Source organism: Peromyscus eremicus, chromosome 7 (genome assembly GCF_949786415.1).
Source record: "Peromyscus eremicus chromosome 7, PerEre_H2_v1, whole genome shotgun sequence".
In the NCBI taxonomy this organism is placed as follows: domain Eukaryota; kingdom Metazoa; phylum Chordata; class Mammalia; order Rodentia; family Cricetidae; genus Peromyscus; species Peromyscus eremicus.
The window spans coordinates 103753151-103776798 of NC_081422.1; the positions used below are offsets into that span (position 1 = coordinate 103753151).

The 23648-nt window shown below is 44.3% G+C and overlaps 1 protein-coding gene and 1 non-coding gene across 2 annotated transcripts in view; one reads left to right on the plus strand and one right to left on the minus strand.

Annotated features, from left to right (window-relative positions):
• Positions 1-4574: 4574 nt before the first annotated feature.
• LOC131915752 (small nucleolar RNA SNORA43) lies at positions 4575-4712 on the minus strand. The gene has a single exon (XR_009380407.1). It is a non-coding gene; the product is annotated as a small nucleolar RNA SNORA43 (small nucleolar RNA).
• Positions 4713-8651: 3939 nt separating this feature from the next.
• Smarcc1 (SWI/SNF related, matrix associated, actin dependent regulator of chromatin subfamily c member 1) overlaps positions 8652-23648 on the plus strand; it is a 123573-nt gene continuing 108576 nt past the window's right edge. The window contains exons 1-3 of the mRNA XM_059268743.1: positions 8652-8936; positions 11849-11968; positions 16021-16106. Coding sequence (XP_059124726.1) covers positions 8745-8936; positions 11849-11968; positions 16021-16106 — 398 coding nt within the window. The 5' untranslated portion in view covers positions 8652-8744. The remainder of the gene's footprint in view (positions 8937-11848; positions 11969-16020; positions 16107-23648) is intronic.

Below are 23648 nucleotides of genomic sequence, written 5' to 3' on the forward strand. Positions count from 1 at the left end.
GGGAGGTGCCCAGGCAGCCAGACTATTTCTCGGCAACCCTGATGTTTGTGCTGTCCACACAGGACTGGCCTGGGAGAGGAGCAGTGGGCTTGCTCTGCTCCACCCGGGTTCTTGTACCAGCTACACAGGGGAGTGGTACCAGGGAAAATCGGGCAGGAGAAGCCTGCTTGGCTAGGATGTGGCATAGGAGGGCACCACACCGACAGAATTATAGGGCCAGCGATGAGTGGCTGACTCAGGTGGTTTCAGAGCTGGTGGGTGGCTGTGCAGATCACAACAGGAAAATTCCTTGGCATGAAGAGCTGATGACCTGTGGTAGCAAATGGTCACAAGGTGAAGTGGCAGCTTTAAAAGCCCCAGCATGATGTCACCACATGTTGGATGCCAGATTTCTTTTTTCATTTTATTAAATAATAAAACTCAGGAGTAATATTAGAGAATAAACCTGAGAGATCCATGGAGCAATGGAAACACAAACACCTGCCTCTCCCCACTACCCAGATTGAAGAATCCAAACATCCCCTCAGAGCCTCCTTTTTCTCGTCTGTGTGTCCTTCTGTCTCCCTCCACCAGGGAAACTCCATGATCCACTCTGGCCAGCTGAAAGCAGACTCTGCCCTTCAAACCGAGATTGTACTCTATTGGTGGTCCCCGAGCAATGAATACAAACAAATGTCCCCCAACACACAGCCCCACGTTAGGTACAAACCTGTAACTGCAACACTTAGGAAGTAGAAACAAGATGTTCAAGGCCAGCCTCAGCTACATAGTTAGAGGAGTTTGAGCTACAGGAGACTACTTTTTTTTTTGGTTTTTCGAGACAGGGTTTCTCTGTGTAGCTTTGCGCCTTTCCTGGAACTCGCTTTGGAGACCAGGCTGGCCTGGAACTCACAGAGATCCGCCTGCCTCTGCCTCCCGAGTGCTGGGATTAAAGGCGTGCGCCACCACCGCCCGGCAAGACTACATTCTTAAAAGACAAAGCCCTGTGGTGTTTTGTTTTGTTTTGTTTTGTTGGTTTTGTTTTGTTTTGTTTTGTTTTTTGAGAGGTTGTTATTTACAGGCAGGTATCCAGACTATGAGAACCCTGGCCTCAGGAGGCTTAGTGTCTAGTAGAAAATCGACAAAGTGTGAAGCCAAAGGAAAGTGATAAATACTAGAAAAAAGGTGTGAAGTGCTCCAAAGATTCAAGAAAAGGTGTGCCTACTGCTAAGTGACGAGAACATTGGAACAGGTTGACAAGTAAATCCTAAGACTACAATAGCTCACTGTGACCATCGGGTGGAATGAATGTGTAGGCTTTTAGAGAAAAGAGATGAAAATTTCAGAGTGTGGTAGTGTTTCAGCCCTATGCTACAAGTTTGAGGCCAGCCTAGGCTACAGTGAGAGACAGTGTCTCAACAAACAACAGGAAGAGAGTACTGGAGAGATGGCTCAGCAGTTAAGAGCACTTGCTCTTCTGGAAGACCCAAGTTCAATTCCTGGTGTCCACACTGAAGCTAACAACCCTCCGTAGCTCCAGTTCTAAGGAATCTCATGCCCTCTTCTGCCTCCATCGGTACTGCCTGTACATAGTACACAGATATAAAAGCAGACAAAATACCCATACACATAGCTAAAAATAAATAAATGTAAAAAAAAAATATTAAAGTGGGCCAGCAAGATAATCACCAGAGCCACCCTAGTAGAAAGAAAGGACCAAATTGGGAAAGTTGTCCTTTGACCTTTACATACATGCTATGGTGTGCCCACCCACACTTATACAAATAAATGTAATTTTAAGAATACCAAAAGTAGCCGGGCAGTGGTGGCGCACGCCTTTAATCCCAGCACTCGGGAGGCAGAGGCAGGTGGATCTCTGTGAGTTCCAGGCCAGCCTGGGCTACCAAGTGAGTTCCAGGAAAGGCGCAAAGCTACACAGAGAAACCCTGTCTCGAAAAACAAAACAAAAACAAAAACAAAAACAAAAAAAAAAAAGAATACCAAAAGTAAGATGGTGGTAACATACACCTTTAATCCTAGGCATCAGGGTTGACAGAGGTAGGTGGATCTCTGGGTTTGAGTCTAGTCTGGTCTCCATAGGAAGCTCCAGGATAGCAAGGGCTACACAGAGACACCCTACCTCAAAAAACAAAAACAAGTCAGGCCTAGTGTCTCCCTCTTTTTTTTTTTTTTGGTTTTTCGAGACAGGGTTTCTCTGTGTAGCTTTGCGCCTTTCCTGGAACTCACTTGGTAGCCCAGGCTGGCCTCGAACTCACAGAGATCCGCCTGGCTCTGCCTCCTGAGTGCTGGGATTAAAGGCGTGCGCCACCAACGCCCGGCTTGTGTCTCCCTCTTTTAACTCCAGTACTTGGGAGGCAGAGGAAGGCAGATCTCTGTAAATAATCAGGCTACACAGTGAGACCCTGCTCAAAACATTGAAAAAAAAAAAAAAAACCAGAAGTGGGGGCTGGAGAGATTGTCAGAGTTAGGAGCAGATTCTGCACTTGCAGAGGACCTAGTTCTAGTCCCAGCACCTAAGTCAAGTGTTTCAGGCTCCTGTAACTCCAAGTCCAGTACAGGGGTTCTGACACCCTCTCCTAGGGTATCCATACTATGTACACACACACACACACACACACACACACACACACACACACACACGGACATTTTTTTTTTTTAAAAAGTGTTGGGAATGCCACCTTAAGAGATTTTTCCAGCCAGGTGGTGATGGCGCATGCCTTTGATCCCAGCACTTGGGAAGCAGAGACAGGTGGATTTCTGTGAGTTTGAAGTCAGCCTGGGGTATCTCGAATTCCAAATTGGTCTTAATAATAAAAACCCGGAGTCAGATATTAGGGGATGAGCCAGGCGGTGGTGGTGCATGCCTTTAATCCCAGCACTCAGGAGGCAGAAGCAAGTAGATTTCTGTGAGTTCGAGGCCAGCCTGGGCTACAGAGTGAGTTCCAGGAAAGGCTCTAAAGCTACACAGAGAAACCTTGTCTCAAAAAACAAAACAAAACAAAAAAATCAGATATTAGGGGATGAAAGCTGAAAGATCAGAGAACCAGAGTAGCCAGCCTCTAGAAAGACTTCTTACCCCTAAGAATCCACAGACTGAAAAGGCTGTCTCATCCCACCTTATCATTTCCTCTCTCTGCCCAGCCATATCACTTCTTGTTTCCTCCTCCCAAATGCTGGGATTTTAGGTGTGTGCTTCTCAAATACTGGGATCTGTTGGAGCCCACTAGGTTTCCTAGTGGCTGTACCCAGCAGGACTGCATAGGAGGTTGACTGGACCACGGGCCTGGGTACCAGGTGGTTTGTAAGGGTCTAACTAGCAAGGGGGAGGTCTTTTGCTCCACCCCTTGGCATTGTTCTGGGTCAGTGGATAAAGATCCAGCTCACCTGAGTCTATCCAGTGTTTTCTCTCAATTCTCTATTTCTAACTAAGTCTCTTATCCCTCAATCCTCAAGAGTTCCTCGGGTAAATAAGTGTGGGGACTGGTCCCCCACAGGGATCAAAGCATGAGATCCCAAGTGCTGGGATTAAAGGTGTGTGCCACCACTGCCTAGCCTCTAGTGGGCAGCTCCACATTCTGATCTCCAGGAAAGCTTTACTTGTTAGAGCACCAAGTATCACCATAGCCTCATCTGTAGAGCAAGTTCCAGAACAGGTGCCAAAGATGCACAGAGAAACCCTGTCTCAAAAAAAAGAAAGAAAATTTCCAGTTTTTTATTTATTTTTGGTGGCCTTCAGCATACACTTCATTACTGAGCTACACTACCAGAATCTAAGAAATGAGGTCTGGGTTGTGTCCCTATGATGGTTTGGAACTTGTGAGATTCCTCTCTTACCCTTCAGAGTAGTTGACCAAAATGCTATAGGGACATCATCACACCTGACACTTTCCTCCACCTCCCCACCCTTTATTTTCAGTACCAGAGGTTAAACCCAGCGTTCCAGTCAAGGTATTTAAGTGCCTTATCATCAAGCTACATTCCTTTTGTTGTTTTTGAGACAGGGTATCCTTATATATCATTGGCTGGCCTAAAACCCTCAATGTAGACTAGGCTGACTTTGAACTTAAGAGGGGCCTGCCTGTGTAGGGAATGGAAGAATTCCTGAGTAAATGTGCATTATTGACATGGGCAAGGCCATGCCAAGGATTTGAAGGCTTCAGCCTCATGGAGTGTCAAAGCCTTACCTGGGTGAAGCTCAAGAGGAACAGCCGAGCTTCCTCAAGGGTCCAAGTGTGAGAGTTTACAAACAGTGACCAGTGTGTGCAAGGACTAGCAACTGCAGCTTCTCCCGGATGTTTGCTGCCTCAGACTGCCTGCCTACAGAGACTTTCTACCAAACCTGGCCAACCCATCCTCTGTGCTGTGCCTAGTACATAAGCTGCACTTTCCAGAGCCCAGCCTCATCCCGCTCTCTTGTACCTAAATCTGTGTGTCTATCTTTTCTTCATTCCTTCCCTGCCCCTAGTCGGGGTTCCAGAACCCAAGCTGAGTAGGATGTGATACATCTTTTGCCTCCCTGGTGCTGGAATTAAAGACATGTGACACCATGCCTGGCCTACCCCTGCCCCCGTGTGAAATGTCAGGCTATAACCCATTCTTAGTGCTTACTGGCTTCCGAACACTGATTGTAGGAAGGGACACTTGCTTTTTGCCCCAATGTCACAGACACAGCCCAGCAGCTGTGACTGCAGTACTGACAGATCCAGGACAGCATCTGGAAGGCAGCCTTTTTGAATTTTCAAAAACTATTTATTGTGGTATGCATATATGATGTTGGAGGTTGCATATGCCATAGCACACTGTGGAGGTTAGAAAACTAAATGTGGGGTTTCTTCTCCTTCTACCTTTATGTGGGTTCCAGTGATGGACGAAAGTCATCAGGCTTGTGTGACAAGTACCTTTATCCACTAAGCCATCTCCCTAGGTCTTATCGGTGCTGCTCACCAAAGGAGCACTGGGCTCACAGATGCTGTGTGCTCCTGCAAGTTGAGTTTACATGGGTTCTGTAGATTTGAACTTAAGTCTTCACACTTGTATGGCAAGCACTGTACCCACCGAGTCATCTCCCCAGCCTAGGAGGATTTATTTAATTATTCATTTATTTATATCACTATGGATCAAACCCAGGGCACCATTCATGCTTGGCAAACACTATACTACTGAGCAATATCACCAACCCCAGTTTTCATTTTAAATACCCTTGGAGGATTGGAGAGATGTAATCCCAGCCCTGGAGAGGCTGGGGTAATATTAACATTGGTTCCAAGACCAGCCTGGGCAAGATCATGTTTCAGGCCAATCTAGGCCACATAGCAAGTCCTTGTCTCAAAACAAAACTATTTATTTTTAGTTTTGTGTATTATGGAGAGGTGAGAGGATCTCATAGCTTTCAGGAATTAATTCTCTACTTTCATGTGGGTTCTGAGGTTCATTAAGCTTTGCTCAGAGTGCCATTACCCACCCAATGAGCCATTTCACAGGCCCTCAAAATAGCTTTAAAAGATAGTGTCTCCTCATTCTCCTGTTAGCTGTGTTTTGGAATGCTAGGTAGCTGAGCATGATCTTGAACTTTTTTTTTTCCTCGAGACAGGGTTTCTCTGTACAGTTTTGGTGCTTGTTCTGGATCTTGCTCTGTAGACCAGGCTGGCTTCGAACTCATTGAGATCCACCTGGCTCTGTCTTCCGAGTGCTGGCATTAAAGGCGTGCACCACCATCAATCACGAGCTTTTTTTTTTTTTCAAGCCAGGGTTTCTCTATGTATCTTTGACTGTCCTGGAACTCACTCTGTAGATCAGGCCTGCCTCTGCCTCCAAAATGGTGGGATTCAAGGCATTTGCCACCACTGCCTAGCTTCCTATACATTTTTATGGCTCTGTTGCACTATCAACAAACAACACAATGTACTTGAAAAGAGGGAAGCTTACTTCAAGGTATAAGGTCTTGGTTTAAAACAAACACATACACACACCTCAACCTGGGTTGGAGATATGGCTTAGCAGTTAAGGGCTCTAGTCCTTGCAGAGGACCTGGGTTTGACTCCCAGCACCCCTATGGCAGCTCACAATCATCTGTAACTCCAGTTCCAGGGGACACCTTCTTCTTACCTTCATAGGCACTAGGTACCCATGTGCACAGACATACATGGGATATCAAAACACTCATACACATAGCCAGACTCTACTCCCTGTCAGTTATTTTACCTCAGATTGCTTTTCCATTTTGTCCATGATTCCTTTTTCTTATCTGCAATGACATAGATGTGCTTTGCCTTTAATCCCAGCCCTTGGGAGGCAGAGGCAAGTGGATCGCTGAGCCTGGGCTACAGATTGAGTTCCAGGACAGCCAGAAGTACACAGAGAAACCCTGTCTCAAAAAACTACCAAAAAAAAAGAAAAAAAAAAAAAAAGGTGTGCTCAGTACCAATTGTGGTGTGATGTACATAGTGCTTCACAAAACCCAGCTATTATTAGTTCAGAGTTTAAGCTCTTAAACGGCATAATCCAATTTTTTTTTTTTTGAGACAAGGATTCTTTTCTTTCTTTTGCGACAGGATTTCTCTGTGCTGTCCTTGAATCTCTGCTTTCCTGAGTGCTAGGATCAAAGGCATGTGCCACCACCTCATGGCTATTTTCTTTTTGAAAGAACTTTGAAATTGATTTACTTTGTGTATGTGTGTGGGTGTGAGTGTGCATGTCACCAAAGGCTGCCTGTGGAGGTCAGAGGACAACAAGCAAGTCCATTGGTTCGTTCCTTCCATTGTTCAGGTTCCAGGATTGAACTCAGGGTGTCAGGCTTGGTATTACCCATGAGCCATCTCACTGCCTTGCTCCAACTTGTGTTGTTGGTTTTTGTTTTTGTTTTTGTTTTTTTTTCCCCCGAGACAGGGTTTCTCTGTGTAGCTTTGGTGCCTGTCCTGGAACTCACTCTGTAGACCAGGCTGTCCTTTAACTCACAGAGATCCGCCTGGCTCTGCCTCCCAAGTGCTGGAATTAAAGGTGTGCGCCACCACTGCCCGGCTTGTTGTTGTTTTGAGGCAAGGGTCTCTATGTAGTTCTGGAAGTCACTATGTTGACTGGCCTGACTTTAAACTCAGAGAGATTTGTTTGTCTCTACCTCCCGAGTGCTGGGATTGAAGGTGTGGGCCACCACAGCCAGACTTTGCCCTGTTCTATTTTAAAAAAGGATTAGGTATTCATGATGTATATGCCACAGCACAATGCCCAGGTCAAGGGATAACTTTGTGGAGATTTTCTCCTTATACCTTTATGCGGGTTCTGGGGTTCCAATTCGGGTTTCGAGACAGGGTATTTTCTGTTGTCCAACTGCCCATGAACTTGTTGCAGTCCTCCCAGCTCACGAACCCAGCATCATCAGTGCTGTGATCATTGGCGTGTGCCACAACAACAGCTCAGAATCCACATTCCCCAACCTACCCTTCATACGCACGGGATTGCTATCTTCCTAACATATACACCTCATCATGTCACTACCTCTTAAAGCTTGCTTCCCAGTGCTTAAAGTCAACCTTTCCATTTCTATTAAAGAGTCTTTCACTGAGTATTCTTTCTCCCATTCAGTGCCTTTGTCTCAGTTATCTGTCCTTTTTGATTACATTCTACTCACCTTTTCCTCTCCTTTTTTTTTTTTTTTTTTTTAAATACAGGGTTTCTCTGTGTAGCCCTGGCTGTCCTAGAACTCGCTAGGTAGACCAGGTTGTCCTTGAACTCAGAGATCTGCCTGCCTCTGCCTCTGGGATTAAAGGCGTGCGTCACCACTGCCCGGCTACTCATTTTGAAAATGTCGAAAAACTCATCAGACTCGCTCACTTAGAGCTCCAAAGTCATATAGTATGATGTTCACGTTTCTAATACAGTCACTTTGTGAATAATTCAAATTCTTTTAAGCTTCATGTAGACCATTCATTCATCAAATATTTACTGAACTTGTGTAGACAAAACGTCCTGTTCCCAATGCCGAGGATATACCTGTAAATAAAAACACCAGGTTGTGGCGAGAACTACAAAGAAACCGTCGGGTGGGTGTGATTAGCTGTTCAGTCAGGGGCTGGTTTTCTGGAATACTTTGAAGTGATGAATTTCAGAGTGACTCGCGTGCGATTATCAAAAAGGAAGATACTCTCGAGGTCGCAGAAGTAGCTGGAGGCAGAAACTAGCTGATGTGGTTCGACAGACACTAAGGAGAGCCCGAAGGTGTGTGAACCCAAGCTCCAAGCACGATTGGGGCTTGAATGAAGGTTTCCAAGGCCGACGCGGCCTCCGGGTGTAGTAGGACTGCAGGCAGGCGGGGACTGCAACGCTAGCGCTCAGGGTGGGCCCCGAGGCCCGCACTGCGCACCCTAGATGGCTTTTTCAAGTAGTGATACAGAATCTCCTTTAGGTTGTTGACCGCCTAAGGATCAGACGCAGGAAGCCGGGGAGAGTCAGAGGCAGAGTTCACGAAGAGCAGTGACGGGACTCAGTCCTGAGAAGCAGGCGGAAGAGGCAGATAGCGCCTCCTGTAGTGGGCTACCGGCATGCTGCGCATGCGTACGCCTGCTCTTAGAGCCAGTCCGTTACGGCTCCGGTGCCTAGAAGGGGCGGGGCCGGGCCTCGACGCCGGAAGGGGGTTGGCTAGGCGGGGCGAGGAGGAGGAGGAGGCGGTGGTATCTGCGCGCGCGCGCGCGGGTGCGAACGGGAAACGCCGCGAGGGCCAGGCCGGGCGGTGGAGACGACGGACGGTGACCATGGCCGCGACAGCGGGCGGCGGTCCGGGAGCGGCAGCAGGCGCCGTGGGTGCAGGGGGTGCGGCGGCGGCCTCGGGCCTGGCCGTGTACCGGAGGAAGGACGGGGGCCCGGCCAGCAAGTTTTGGGAAAGCCCGGACACAGTGTCCCAGCTGGATTCGGTGCGAGTCTGGCTGGGCAAGCACTACAAGAAGGTGGGTTCGCGCGCGCCTGTGGGGACCGAGGAGCCACGCGACAAGGGCTGGTGGTGGCTGCGGGCCTCGCGAGTCTCGGACCGCCCCTCCCCCCCTCCCGCGCCACGAGGGACAACAAAGGCTGGCTCGGCTCTCGCCACGCCCCCGCGGGCGGCTCTAGACACGCGGCGGGACGGGCCCTCGGTGCTGGCTCTCCCGGGCCCACGCTCTCGTGTGGGAAGCCCTAGCTAGCTTGCTTGCTCTTCGTCCAGAAGCAGGTGGAGCTGGGCAGAGCCGCAGGGCGTGTGTCCCTGGTCTTTTGTTAGCTGCCTTAGGTGTGTGAACAAAGAGCGTTAAAGGCTGAGCCCAGCATGGTAAAAGTAGCTTGAAGTTTTGTTTAGATAACCAGTTCCTAAGTGGTTCGGTAACTAAGGGCTTGCTATCCGGTATGGATTCGCTGAGGGACCTTGGATGATTGGCCTTGCGAGTTATGTAGATTTAAACCCTGGAATAGGATTGATACAGGACTATTAAAAGTGATGACTTTTCACTTTATGTATTGTACTTTCGGTGATGTGTAAAGATGTGAGTACAAAAGTTAACGTCCTTCAGCGAGAACTCAGTTTATATCATCTGTTTTCTTTGCAATGTTTATTTTTTTTTTTTGAAAAAACCTCCCGTGTGTCTCCTAATTTCGAATGCACATTCTGCTGAGTCAGTTGTTTTACAAAGTTGTGAATTAACCCTTTGTTGATTTGTTTTCTTTAATTACATCTATTTTTTGGGGAAGGGTGCATCCCGTTCCTGTGTAGATATCAATTGATTCTCTCATAACACCCAATGGGTCCAGGAATCGAACTTAGGTCATCAGGCTTGGTGATGAGTGCCTTTACCTGTACATTCACCTCACCGGCCTCAGTAATGGGTATAGTAAAGTTTCCCCACTATGTAAATGCTGAAGAAGACTCCCTTAGATGGTACAATGAAACAGCCAAACCCTTCTCCACTCCTCTCAGATTTAGTAGTGTTTACCCCAGAATGGGTGTTTAGATTTGGTCTGGATCATAGTTAACATTGAACTGTCTTATCCTTTATAGTTGTTGAATGAATGAAAAGTTAAACGAGGATCGAAATGATTTTTAGAGTGTTGGCTACCATGGGTTAGGTTCAGGGTTTGAACCCCAGCACCTCATTAAAACCAATCATGGTGGTTCTGCAATCCTTTGAGAGGTATAAGTATGAAGATCAGAAAGTTCAAGGTTATTCTCTGTTACATAGGGAGCTTGAAGCTCGATGATGCAAGCCTGGGCTACCAACACAAGACCCTGTCTCAGAAAAGTAAAAATGACAAACTAGTCCCTGACCAGTTTGCTTGGGGTCTGCAGCTTGGTGAACTGTTGGTGTTTTCAGAAGTGACCGCGTCTCTAAGGCTTTAAAGTCAGAAATAGTGTTGACTTATTTGTGCTTGGTGTACACTAAGCATTTCTCTCCCCCCTCCTCCGCTCTTCAAGGTCTCACTACATAGCTCTGGCTGTCCTGGAACGCACTATGTAGACCAGGCTGTCCTCAGATCTGCCTGCCTGTCACCTGAGCGCTAGAATTGTAGGCGTGAGCCACCACTCTGGGTTCACTAAGCATTTCTATTGTATTAAATAATGTATTTAGAACATACAAATTTAAAAATGTATTTCATTATGTGTGTGACTTTCATGTGGGTGTCCACAGAAGCGAGAAGAGGGTATCTATCTAATTCTTCTGGAGGAACTGGAGGTAAAGACAGCTGTAAGCTACATGATACAGGTGCTGGAAACTCAGGTCCTTTGGAAGAGCAGCAAGCACTCTTATCTGCTGAGCCATCTCCAGCACCAGACAGAAATTTAAATCTCAGCAATTAATATGAAACAAATGAGACATTGAAGTCTCTTTTCTTTTGAGGCCAGCCTGTCCTACATAAGACTTCAGAAAAACAAAAGACAAAATTGCTATAGCCCCAGAATTCTCTTTGTGACCTCTGATGGTCAACTCCTTTCTGATCCTCCTTCCATTTCTAGAGTTGTGGGATTATGAGGACGAGCCAGGATAGTGGGCTCAAATAAATTTTTTTTAAAAGTTTGTAGTTTATATGTGTGAGGGTTTTGCCTGCATACATGTCTGTGTTCCAAAGTGTGTTTGGTGCCCATATAAGCCAAAAGGATCATTTGGTCATCTGGGCTTTGAATCATCTGGACCTGGAGTTGATAATGGTTTTGAGTTCTCCCATGTGTGCTAGGAATCAAACCTGGATACTCTGGAAGAGTAGCCATGCTCTGAAGTGCTGAGAGCGCTTTCCCTCTCAGCCCTACCAAAGATTTTGCATTTAATTCATTAATTATGCTTTCCTTGCCATGAAACTACCTCCTGTCTCTTCTATTGGTTTGCCCTTTTTGTGTGGGTGTTTATGAGTGCTTTTCCTGCATGTATGTATGTGTGCCACTTGCATGCCTGCCATCCTCAGAGGCCAGGAGAGGGCATGGTTCGTCCTGAGACTGGATGGAGTTAGACATATCTGAACTGCCATGCAGGTGCTGGTCAAAACATCTAGTCTTAACTACTAAGCCATCTCTTCAGCATACATTATCTGCTTTTAAGTATGCGCATGAAGGGCAGGCTTTGGTAGCACATCCCTTTAATCCCAACACTCTGAAGGCAGAGACAAGTGAATCTCTGTGAGTTCCAGGACAGCCAGGGTTACACAAAGAAACCCTGTCTCGAGAAAAGAAAATACATAAAAAGTATGCACATGTATGACTTACGATTTTTTGCAGTGGAGAATGGTGCTTCATAACATCTAAAATTTGGTGCACTTCCATTATTTAATAGGTAGTAGGAAGTAAGGTTCCTTTCTCTTCAGCCTCACCTGTAGCAGTTTTTGAATCCCTGCCTTTTTCTTGCAGTATGTTCATGCGGATGCTCCTACCAATAAAGCTCTGGCTGGTCTGGTGGTACAGCTTCTTCAGTTCCAAGAAGATGCCTTTGGGAAGCATGTCACCAACCCAGCTTTCACCAAACTACCTGTAAGTACATGAGTACATGTTATGTAGGAACTTGTCCGGGAGGGAGGGCTTTTTTTTCCAGATGGGTTTTTCTGTATAACAGCTCTGGCTGTCCTGGAACTTGGTCTGTAGACCAGGCTGGCCTTGAACTCAAATCCACCTGCCTGCCCCGAGTGCTGGGACTAAAGGTATGGACCATCACTGCCCAGCTCAGTTTCTGTACTTTGAAGTGTCACCTATGGCTGATTTCCCTTGCTGTTGCAGTGGGGGTGGGGGTGGAGGTAGACACACCTGTACAGAGAAGTGTTTTGTTTGTTTTTGAGACATGCTCTCACACAGCCCAGGGTGGTCCTGGAAGTGCCTCTGTATTGAAGGCTAGCTGTGAACACCGATCCTTTTGTCTTCCCTTCCATGAGCTGGGATTACAGGCAGGTGCTGTCATCCTCAGTTTAGTGGTAGAATTCTTGCCTGCTGTGTCATTTCATGTGTTTTAGACTCTGCAGTCATCATGAAGACTTACTATTTTTGTGTTATGGTTGCCATAGTCTCTGCTCTGCTGTACATACTGATACTTGTCTGTTAGAATCTTGTGGCAGCCGGGCGGTGGTGGCGGTGCACGCCTTTAATCTCAGCACTCTGAAGGCAGAGCCAGATGGATCTCTGTGAGTTGAAGGCCGGGCTACAGAGTGAGATCCAGAACAGGCACCAAAGCTACATGGAGAAACCTTGTCTCGAAAAACCAAAAAAAAAAAAAAAAAAAGAATCTTGTGGCAAGAATGCTTTTTGTATTTGTTTGGTTTTGGTATTAGTTTATTTTACGTACATTGGTATGAAGTGTCAGATCCCCTGGAACTTGGAGTTAACAGACGGTTGTAAGCTGCCATGTTGGTGCAAGGAATTGAACCCAGGTCCTCTGGAAGAGTAGCCGGTGCACTTAACCACTAAGCCTTCTCTCCAGCCCCTTGTGTTTTTTGTTTTTAAATTAAAAAATTTCAAATAGGGCTGGAGAGATGGCTCAGAGGTTAAGAGCACCGACTGCTCTTCCAGAGGTCCTGAGTTCAATTCCCAGCAACTACATGGTGGCTCACAACCATCTGTAATGAGATCTGGCGCCCTCTTCTGTGTACATAATAAATAAATAAGTAAGTAAGTAAGTAAGTAAGTAAGTAAATAAATAAATAAATAAATAGCATCCTTGGACAAAGCTTCTAGAAAAAAAAATTTCAAATAGCTGAACGAGAGCAGTGCACGTCTTTAATCCCAGCACGGGGAGGCAGAGGCAGGTGGATCTCTTGTCAGTTTGGGGCCACCCTGGGTTGCAGAGCGAGATCCAGGACAGCTAAGGCTACACAGAGAACAAAATCCTCTATCAAAAAAAAAAAAAAAAAATCAAGAAAAAAATTAAATTTTATTTATTTACGTAGCCTGTGATTGTTTGTGTGTGTGGGTGACTTCAGGAGTTGGTTCTTCACCATGTGGGTCACAGGGCCCAAACTCATGTCATCAGTATTGGTAACAAGCCCCTTTGACCTGCTATCCTCTCTCGTACACAAAATAAATAAATGTGTAAAAAAGACAGTAATAACGGGACGTCTGTCCTCAGCAGTCAGGTGCCTGAAGTACTGTAGTGCAGAGCCAGAGCAATAGCAGGATTGTGCGGAACTGAAGACCCTTTTTCTTTCCTAGGGCTTTGTGCATACTAGACAAGTTCTGTAATAATCCTGTTTGACTCAGACTAAAGGTTTGTACTTGTAAAATGATGTCAAGGGACAGTGAGATAGATGGCTGAGCAGATGGAAGCACTTGGCCTCATGCTTGAGCACCCTGAGTTCTGTCCCTGGAACCACACGGTGGAAGGAAAAACCAACTCCCTCACATCGTCGTCTTAGGGCACAGTTGTGCTGTGGCACTTGTGCACCCTACCTCACATGAAAGAAATCTATGCAGAATTGTTTTGTTTTGGTCTTATCAGACAGGGTCTCTACATAGCCTTGACTGTCCTGGAACTCACTATGTAGACCATAATGTCCTCAAACTCATTCACCTGCCTCTGCCTTTTGAGTGCTAGGATTAAAAGCATATACCACCACTTCTGGCTAATAAATGGAAATTTAATAAATTTTAATTTTTAAAAATTTATTTATTTATTTATTTATTTTTTGAGACAGTGTCTCTGTATTCCTGCGTGTCCTGGAATTCACTCTGTAGACCAGGCTGGCTTTGAACTCAGAGATACAGCCTTTGTCTCCCAAGTGCTGGAATTAAAATTCCGTGTTACCCATTCCAAGCTAATACATTTTTTTTTTAAAGACTGAATTTGCAATTTTTATTTACATGTTTGTGTGTGTTTCTATGTGTGGGTATGCAGACTTGCATACATGCACGTAAAACACCGATCACAAAATAAATCTAAAAAAATTATGTAGTGATGTAATAATTCAGTGTAGTTTACCAAATGTGACATGATTTAGAGTAAAATCTGCATAAAGTACTTTTTTTTAAGCTTTTATTTTTGAGACAGAGTCTCTAGCTCTGATGAGAATAAGGTTTTTTGTTTTGTTTTTTTTTTTTTTCAATTCTGGTATAAAGATGCACACCTTTAACCCCAGCACTTGGGAGGCAGAGGCTGGTGAATCTCTGAGCTCAAGACCAACCTGGTCTACATAGTGAGAACCAGGATAGCCAGGGCTACACAGTAAGACCCTGTCTCAGGAACAAACAACAGAAAAGGTATTTGTTTTTTAAAATATAATTTATATTCTTTTATTATTCCTAATTATGAACATATAAGTATCATCATCCAAAATGACATTACAAGGGACTTTAGATGTGGGTTTTATTTAACTCCTGGGAACTAAACCACTAAACTATTATTTACTAAAAGGGTTTAGGGGTTAGGGAATATTTTTAGTCATAAACCATAATTAAAAATAATTCATGGCTTAGTGCCAGGAGGACCAGATGTATTTCTCTTCCTCTCAAAATAGAATGTAGCATTTTCTCAAATGAAAGAGATTGTTCTGGTTTGTGATACTGTAGAAGAAAATTGAATGAGAAAGACTGTTAACAAAGCAAATAGATTTTTTTTTTTTGAGATAGGGATTTTCTGTGAACCATGCTGGCCTCCTACTGATCCTCCTGCCTCTGCCTCCTGAGTGCTGGGATTAAAGATGTTTGCCATGCACCACCACTGCCTGCTGTTTATTTGCTTTTAAGGTTAAAATTTTTTTTGTTTTTAATTATTTTGTGTCTATGGGTGTGTCTCAGTAGTTTTGAGTGTTTGAGTGCAGGGTTTATAGAAATCAGGAATGCCTGATTTAGATCTTCTAGAATTGGGAGTTATAGATAGTTGTGAGCCACCCTGAGGGTGTTGGTAATCAAACTAGGTCCTCTGCAAAAGTAGTAAGTGCTGAGCCATCTCTCCAGCCCAGTAAATGTAATTTTAAAACTTGGGTGTGTGTGTGTGTTGGGGGGGGGAATCTTACTTAACTTAATGTAGTGGCTCATTCCTCTGGATTCAGTAATCATGGATGGAAGGTTAAAGTTTAAAGTCAATCTCACTACATCGCTCATTTGAGGTGAGCATGGGCGAAATGAAACCCTGATTTAAAAATTATGAAAGTAGCCAGGAAGTGGTAGTGTACACCTTTAATCCCCGCAACCTCGGCATAGGCAGGCAGATCTCTGAGTTTAAGGCCAGCCTAGTCTACAGAGTGAGTTCCAGGACAGCCAGGGCAACACAGAAACCGTGTTTTGAAAACACATCCAAAAATAAACAAACAAATAAATAAAAGTAAAAAATAGTGCTATGAGTCTGACCTGGTGGTTGAAGCATGTGATCTGGGTTAGTGAAGAGGCTGAGTTCTGTAACAGTTGAGGTTGTCTGGGCTACTGAGAGGTTACAGTTAGCTAGGGCACCTGAGAACGTGATTTAGAAAGGAAGCATGACAGTGTAGTTCACTGGTAGAGCATTTTTTTTTTGATTTTTAGGAGTCCCTGAGTTAAATTTCAAGTGCAGCGTGAAGTATTTTATCAGAACCTTTATTTTCCTCTTGCACAATTTGTCATTTTAGGCAAAATGTTTTATGGATTTCAAAGCTGGAGGCACCTTGTGTCACATTCTTGGGGCTGCTTACAAGTACAAAAATGAACAGGGGTGGTAAGTTCTTTTTTAATTTATTTGCACATTTTGATATGTTACTTGATGTGAAATCATTTTCTTGTATGTTGAGAATTCTGTAAGGTTATTGCTGTAATGGCAAGGTAAGATCTGTTTTTAAAAATATCAAGCGGCACACGCCTTTAATCCCAGCACTCGGGAGGCAGAGGCAGGCGGATCTCTGAGTTCGAGGCCAGCCTGGTCTACAAAGTGAGTTCCAGAAAAGGCACAAAGCTACACAGAGAAACCCTGTCTCGGGGAAAAAAAAAAAACAAAAAAAAAATTTTCTGTATTTAATTTTTTCAAGTCCTGTTTCTCAAGAGTGTAGTTCCAGCCAGGTGTGGTGGTGCACACCTACCGTCCCAGGATTTGCAATACTGTGAGTCTCTAACCTAACCTCAGACACAACAAAACAAAGAGCCCACTTTCATTTTTTCTTACATCCAACAGAAATTACAACTGTTTTTATTAGATAAATAATATATTTAGTTTTTGTGGTACTGGGAATTGAATTGAGGGCCTTGTGCATGTTAAGAATGTGCTCCCGCTGTGTATCCCTAGCTACAAGGACATTTTATATGTGTACATACACAAATACACACATACACATTTGTGGGTTTTTTTTGTTGTTGTTTGTTTTGTTTTTGTTCTTTTGGAGGGGTAGTGTTTATTTTTTGGTGGTGGTGTTTTGAGATGGGGTTTCTAGTAGCCTTGGCTACCCTACATTGCCCTATGTAGCCGAGGCTGGTCTCTAACTCACAGAGATCTATTTGCCTCTCCCTCCTGAGTAATGGGATTAAAGGTGTGGGCCACCACTGCCTGGCTGGTTTTTTGGTACTTTTAGTTACATATTTGGTGTGCCATTTGTAATCTTAGTATTGTTTGGGGAATATGCATATAATTTCTGTATTTTTAGTTTATTTATGAGGCTAGCCTCAAGCTTTATCCTGTTTCTACTTCCTAAGTGTTGGGATTTTAGGCCTCTGTCCCTATGCCTGTTGTTATGTTTTTAATTTATGTGCTTTAATAGCCACTTTTTTAAAAAAGATTTTTTTTGTTTATGTTTATGCGTGTTTACATATATCTAGATGTACCATGTACATGCCTGGTACAGTGGAGGCCATAAGAGGGAGTTGGAGTCCCTGGAACTGGGGTTATAGACAGCTGTGAGCAGCCATGTAGGTGTCGGGCCTGTGCATGAACAGCAAGTATTCTTAATTGCTGACACATTTCTCTAGTTCCAGTTTTGGTATTTTTGAGATAAAGATTTCAAAAAAAGTCCAGGCTGTCCTTAAACTTCTATTAGCTCAGGCTGTGTTTGAACTCATGATTTTCCCACCTCGATTTCTTGAGTACTAGGATCATAAGTATACACCATAGCTTAATTTGTTTACTTTGGCTTTAGGTTTTTTTTTTTTCTTTTCTTTTCTCCATTGCTGGAAATCTAACCTAGGGCTGCACAGTCCATGCTACACAAGTGCCCTGTGAGCTTTATTTTAAGCTGTTTAGTTTATAACATTAAGGCTAAGCTAGCCCAAGTGTGACTAGGAAGCGCAGATAAATTTTCAGATCAACAGTCAGAACAGCTTTATAGTTAGTGGTCGGTTGTTTTGTTTGCTTCCTCTATTTTTCTCCACTTCTGGAAACAAGGTTTCATATATCTGTGAGTGTCTTTCAGCTTTTCTCTGTACCTGAATATGTCCTTGAACAACTATTAATCCTCCTGCCTCTACCTCCTAAAGGCTGAGAATATAGCATGGGCATAGTATGCCCAGTTGAGTGTTGGGTAGGGAAATCAGACCCGAGTGCCTCTTGCATGGTAGGTGGAAACGCTACTGACTGAGCTATGTCCCCAGCCCTTGAGAATAGCGAGTTCAGTAGACTAAATGAGCATGGGAGTTGATATCATGTGAAGTGGTCCCTGACCTCAGACCCATAGCATGCTTTTTTTTTTTTTTTTTTTTTTTTTTTGGTTTTTCGAGACAGGGTTTCTCTGTGTGGCTTTGCGCCTCTCCTGGAACTCACTTGGTAGCAGCCCAGGCTGGCCTCGAACTCACAGAGATCTGCCTGGTTCTGCCTCCTGAGTGCTGGGATTAAAGGCGTGCGCCACCACAGCCCGGCCCACAGCATGCTTTGTACTCTACTGTTAACTCTGCTGTGGTTGATGCTCCGCTGTTATCAGTACTTTCCCAGTTGAAACTCTTTTTTTTTCCCTTGTTTTCTTGTCCTACCTTCTCAAGTCCTAACTTCAACTTTTTTTTAAAAATTTGATTACATTTTTATTTATTAATTTTTAGGTGTGTGCACATGTGGAGGTTGGAGGGTAACCTGTGGGGGTAGGCTCCCACCTGCCTGTGGGTACTGGAGGTCAAACTCAGGTCCTCAGGCTTGATGTCAAGGGCCTCTACCTGCTGTGGCATGTAACTAGCCCCTGACTTGGACTCTTGAGGACCAAGTTTCATAAAGAGAAATTTCTTCTAGGACATATATTGTGGGATTTGCTTTCTGTCTCCAGTGAAATATTTAAAGTTACTTGGGATAATCTAATATCTCTTTCAGTTATTTTTCTCCTTTTAAAATTTAAACAATCTACCCCACACCCTTAAAAAAAGAAAAGAGAAAAAGCAAAAGACAAAGGGTTGGAGTCAGGAGTCTTGCACTTACGTTGTGCTGGAGTCTTGCCGTCGAGGTGTCCTTAGGCTGCTGGTTGTGTCCCTCCTGCCCCATCTCTGCACAGGCTCCCTGGGCAGTGAGGGATGCTTCCTTTAACGCTGTCTACGCCACTGACTACTGCTGCAAGTTTCCAGTGCTGACTCTCTGGCTTGCCCCATGTCTAATGTTCTGTCTGAAGACTCCCTATTTTTCGGTTGTGTCTTATACACTGGTGTGCATTTCTGGCTTTAGTTCTGAAGGGTTTTTTTGTTTATTTTTATTTTATAATTTGAGCCCATTTATTCCTGTTAGAGCTCGGCTGGGATTACAGGTGGGCTTCATTGCAACCAAGTTACCTTTCCATTGAGCCATCTCGGCAGAGCCAGCCGATCTCTGTGAGTTCGGGGCCAGCCTGATCTACAGAGGGAGATCCAGGACAGGCACCAAGACTACACAGAGAGACCCTGTCTCAAAAAACCAAAAATAAAAAAATCCGATAAACTTAGACCAAAAAACCCCCCAAAAAACCAACCACTGAGCCACCTCACAAGCCCCCCTGCTGGCTTCTTTACCATGACTCAATACTGCTTCTCTTCTGGTTGACTCTGTGCTGCATTCTTACTGGCTTCCTGAACTTAGCTTTAGCCTCCAGGGTGGCAGTTATACTGTTACATGTATGACATATGAGGTTGAGTTGGAGTACTTGGTAATTGAGCCACATATTTGTGGAGAGACGGTATAAGTTATTTTCAGAATTGGAGTGCTGAGAGGGTTATCGTTGGGGATGTGGCAAAATTTCTCAGTAACTTGATTTTCTTCTGAAGGATAGGGTTAATTTCTTTTAAAAAAATCTTTTTGTAAAATATAATTTATTTATTTTTATTTTATTTACATTGGTGTTTTGCTGCATGTATGTCTATGTGAGGGTGTCAGATCTTGTAGTGACAGACAGTTGTGAGCTGCCATGTGGGGGCTAGGACTTGAACCCAGGTCCTCTGGAAGAGCAGTCAGTGCTCTTAACCACTGAGCCATCTCTTCAGCCCTCAAAAAATCTCATTTTAAAAGTTTTGTTCATTTTTATATATTTAGGTGTGGGTGTGTGCCTGCCACGATGCATTTGTGTAAGGCAGAGGACAGCCAGCTGTGGGAGGCAGTTCTCATCTACTACATGGGTTTCAGGGATTAGTGCAAGTCCTTAGTCTTGGTGCCAAGTCCTTAACCTGAGCATTGTCAGTGGCTCAAAGCTAGTTGTTTTTCCGTCCATCCGTCCGTCCGTCCGTCCATCCATCCATCCATCTGCCCACCCGCCCGCCTGTCCTTCTTCCTTTCTTTTCTTTTTCTTTTTCTTTTCCTTTTTTTTTTTTTTTTTTGAGACAAGGTTCTCTGTGTAACAGCTCTGGCTGTCCTGGAACTTGCTTTGTAGACCAGGCTGGCCTTGAACTCATAGAGATCCACCTGCCTCTACCCTCCTTAGTGCTAGGATTTAAGGCGTGTGCTGCCACCACCATTGGGCTAACTTCTTATATTGTTAACCAAAGACACCAAAGGAAATTAAAAAAAAAAAAATTTATGTCTGAGTGCTGTATCTGCATGTGCCTCTTTATGCCAGAAGGTGGCATCAGATCCCACTATAGATGGTTGTGTTACCATGTGGATGCTGGGAATTGAACTCAGGACCTCTAGGAGAGCAGCTAGTGCTCTTAACTGCTGAGCCATCTCTCCAGCCCCACAACAGGAATTTTTTTTTTAACCATATAATTGTATATATATTTTTTTATTTTTTGTTTTTCAAAACAGTTTCTTTGTGTACCCTTGGTTGTCCTGGAACTAGCTCTGTAGACCAGGCTGGCCTTGAATTCAGAGATCCACCTGCCTCTGCCTCCCAAGTGCTAGGATTAAAGGTGTGGGCCACCGATGCCCAGCCTATGTTATTTTTTTGGGTGTGTGTGTGTGTGTGTGTGTGTGTGTGTGTGTGTTTTGTATGTTTAGGAGGTTTTTTTGTTTGTTTGTTTTTTGAGACTGAGTCCCACTGTATAGTCCTGGCTGGCCTGGAACTCTTCCCTTTGTACACCAGCCTGGCCTCAAAAGAAATCTGCCAGTGCTGGGATTTTATCATCAACCCTCTAGGTCACTTTCATGGTATGATTCTTTCTGTTTTGTTGGATGATTGCCCTTCCAGCCTGTTTACCCCTTGCAAGTAATAGCACATCTGGACTATTGTAATAGGATTGCAGTAAAAATGAGTGGAGCTATTACATTGACATACAGTACTGCATATACCCAGTAATGACGTGTGTGTATGGCTGTATTTTATGGTATGGTTATGTTTAATGTTTTGAGGAGCCATACCATCTTGGTTGTTGGTTTTGTCTGCTTTATCACAACAACAGCAAAACTAATGCAATCACCATTCTTTTTTTTTTCCTTCCTTCGAGACAGGGTTTTCTGCCCTGGCTGTCCTGGAACTCACTGTAGACCAGGCTGGCCTCAAACTTAGAGAGATGCACCTGCCTCTGCCTCCCCAGTGCTGGGATTAAAGGCGTGCGTCACTACTTCTGGGCTCTTTTTTTTTTTTTTTTTTTTTTTTGTCAAACATAAGCTAGAGTTACCTGAGAAGAGGGAACCATAACTCCTATTTTATTGGCCTATAGCAAGCCTGTAGGACATTTCCTTTATTGATCTCCTGGCAGCTGGTTCAGGGATGGCAAAGGATAAGAAAGCAGACTGAACAAACGGTGAGAAAAGTGATAGCCAGCACTCCTCCATGTCTCAGCCGTAGTTCCTCCTGCCTTGGCTTCTCTGAGATGGGCTGTAACCTCTTCAACCAAATCCAGAACATGCACTATTTTGAATAATTGCTGAACTCACTTTCTCTCTTTACTGCTGGAACTCCACCTAGGGTCTTGACATACTAGTCCAGTGCTCTACTGCTAGCTACACGCCCAGCCCATTTTGCTTAAAACATTTTTTTTCCTAAAAATTTTTATTTATTTATTATTTAGTTAGTTTGTTTTTTTTCAAGATAAGGGTTTCTCTGTGTAACAGCCCTGGCTGCCCTTAGACTCAGAGATCCGCCTGCCTCTGCTTGCCAAGTGCTGGGATTAAAGGCATTCACCACCATGCCTGGCTAGAAAAAGTATTTTTTATTTTTTATTTTTTTTGGTTTTGTTTTTGGTTTTTGTTTTTTCCAGACAGGATTTCTCTGTGTAGCTTTGGAGCCTGTCCTGGAACTCACTCTGTAGACCAGTATGGCCTCAAAACTCACAGAGATCCGCCTGCCTCTGCCTCCCCAGTGCTGGAATTAAAGGCATGCTCCACCACTGCCCGACTAAAAAAGTTTTTTAAACACAGTCTGACTAAGTTGCTAGACAGACAGCCCCCTCCCCCACACTGCCCCATACCCCTTAGGCTAGGCTGGCCTTGAACTTAAATCACCAGTCCTCTGTCTTGAGAAGTTGAGATATAGTCCTGAGCTGTGAGGTTTAGCCTCATTAACATTTCTGCCAGTGATTAAGAGAGTTTTGTTTCTTCAGTATCCCATTATTATTTTCTCTTGTATAGTCTTGTAACTAAGATGGTGTTCTAGGTTGATTTTGTTGCTGCGTGTCTTGGTTACTGTTAGTTGCTGTGAAGAGACTCCATGACCAAGGCAACCTTTATAAAGAAAGTATTTAATTGGGGGACTTGCATGATTATTATAGTGGGAAGCTGTTGTAGCCCACTAGGTTTCCTAGTGGCTGTATCCAGCTGGATTGCATAAGAGGTTGATTGGACCATGGGCCTGGGTACCAGGTGTTTGTAAGGGTCTAAACTTAACTGTAATTAGCAAGGGGGAGGTCTTTTGCTCCACCCCTTGGCATTGTTATAAATAGACATTTGGAATGAAGTTCTGAGCCAGTGGATAATGATCCAGGCCCACTAGAGTCTATCCTGTTTTCTCTCTCCTTCCTTTTTTTTTTTTTTTTGGTTTTTCCGAGACAGGGTTTCTCTGTGTAGCTTTGGTGCCTGTCCTGGAACTCACTCTGTAGACCAAACTGGCTTTAAACTCACAGAGATCTCTCTGGCTCTGCCCAATGAGTGCTGGGATCAAAGGCATGGGCCATCACTGCCCAGCTTCTCCCTTATTTCTAAGTCTCTTATCCCTCATTCTTCAAGAGTCCTTAGGGTAAATAAATGTGGGGACTCGTCCCCCACTGGAAGCAGACAAGTCATGGTGCTAGAGCAGTGGCCAAGAGCTTTGCATCCCGATACTCAGACAGCAGCAGAGACACTGGGTCTGGTGTAGGCTTTGGAATGCTCAAAGCCCATTCTCAGTGACACACCCACCCTCTGCAACAAGGCCATACTTCCTAATCTTTCCTAACTATTTCACTAGCTGAGGACAAGAATTCAAACATGTGAGCCTATGGAGGCCATTCTCATTTAAACACTGCACTGTTAAAATACTCCGATCAGAATGGACTTGTGTTGGAAAAGGTTTATTTGCCCTACACTTGCAGCTCACAGTCTATTACTGAGGGTATTCAGGGCAGGAACTCATGCAAAGGCCCTCCCACATCAACTATCAATCTAAAAATTCCTCATAGTCATGGCCACAGGCTAATCTGATTTGGGCAGCCTCTCAATTGAGATTTTTCTCAAATGACTCTTGGCTGTCAATTGACAACTGATTCTACTTAGGGCAGATATGCTATCTCATTGCGGTTTTGAATTGCATTTTCTTGATGGATGAGGTGTCAAGCTTTTTTCATGTTGGCCATTTATATGCCTTTTACATTTGTGTTTTCTTCATTTTAAAACCAGACTCTTACTTGAGTTCTTTATTATAATAGATTCTGGATAGTAAGCTCTTGTCAGATATTTAATGCACAATATATCTTAGACTGAAGG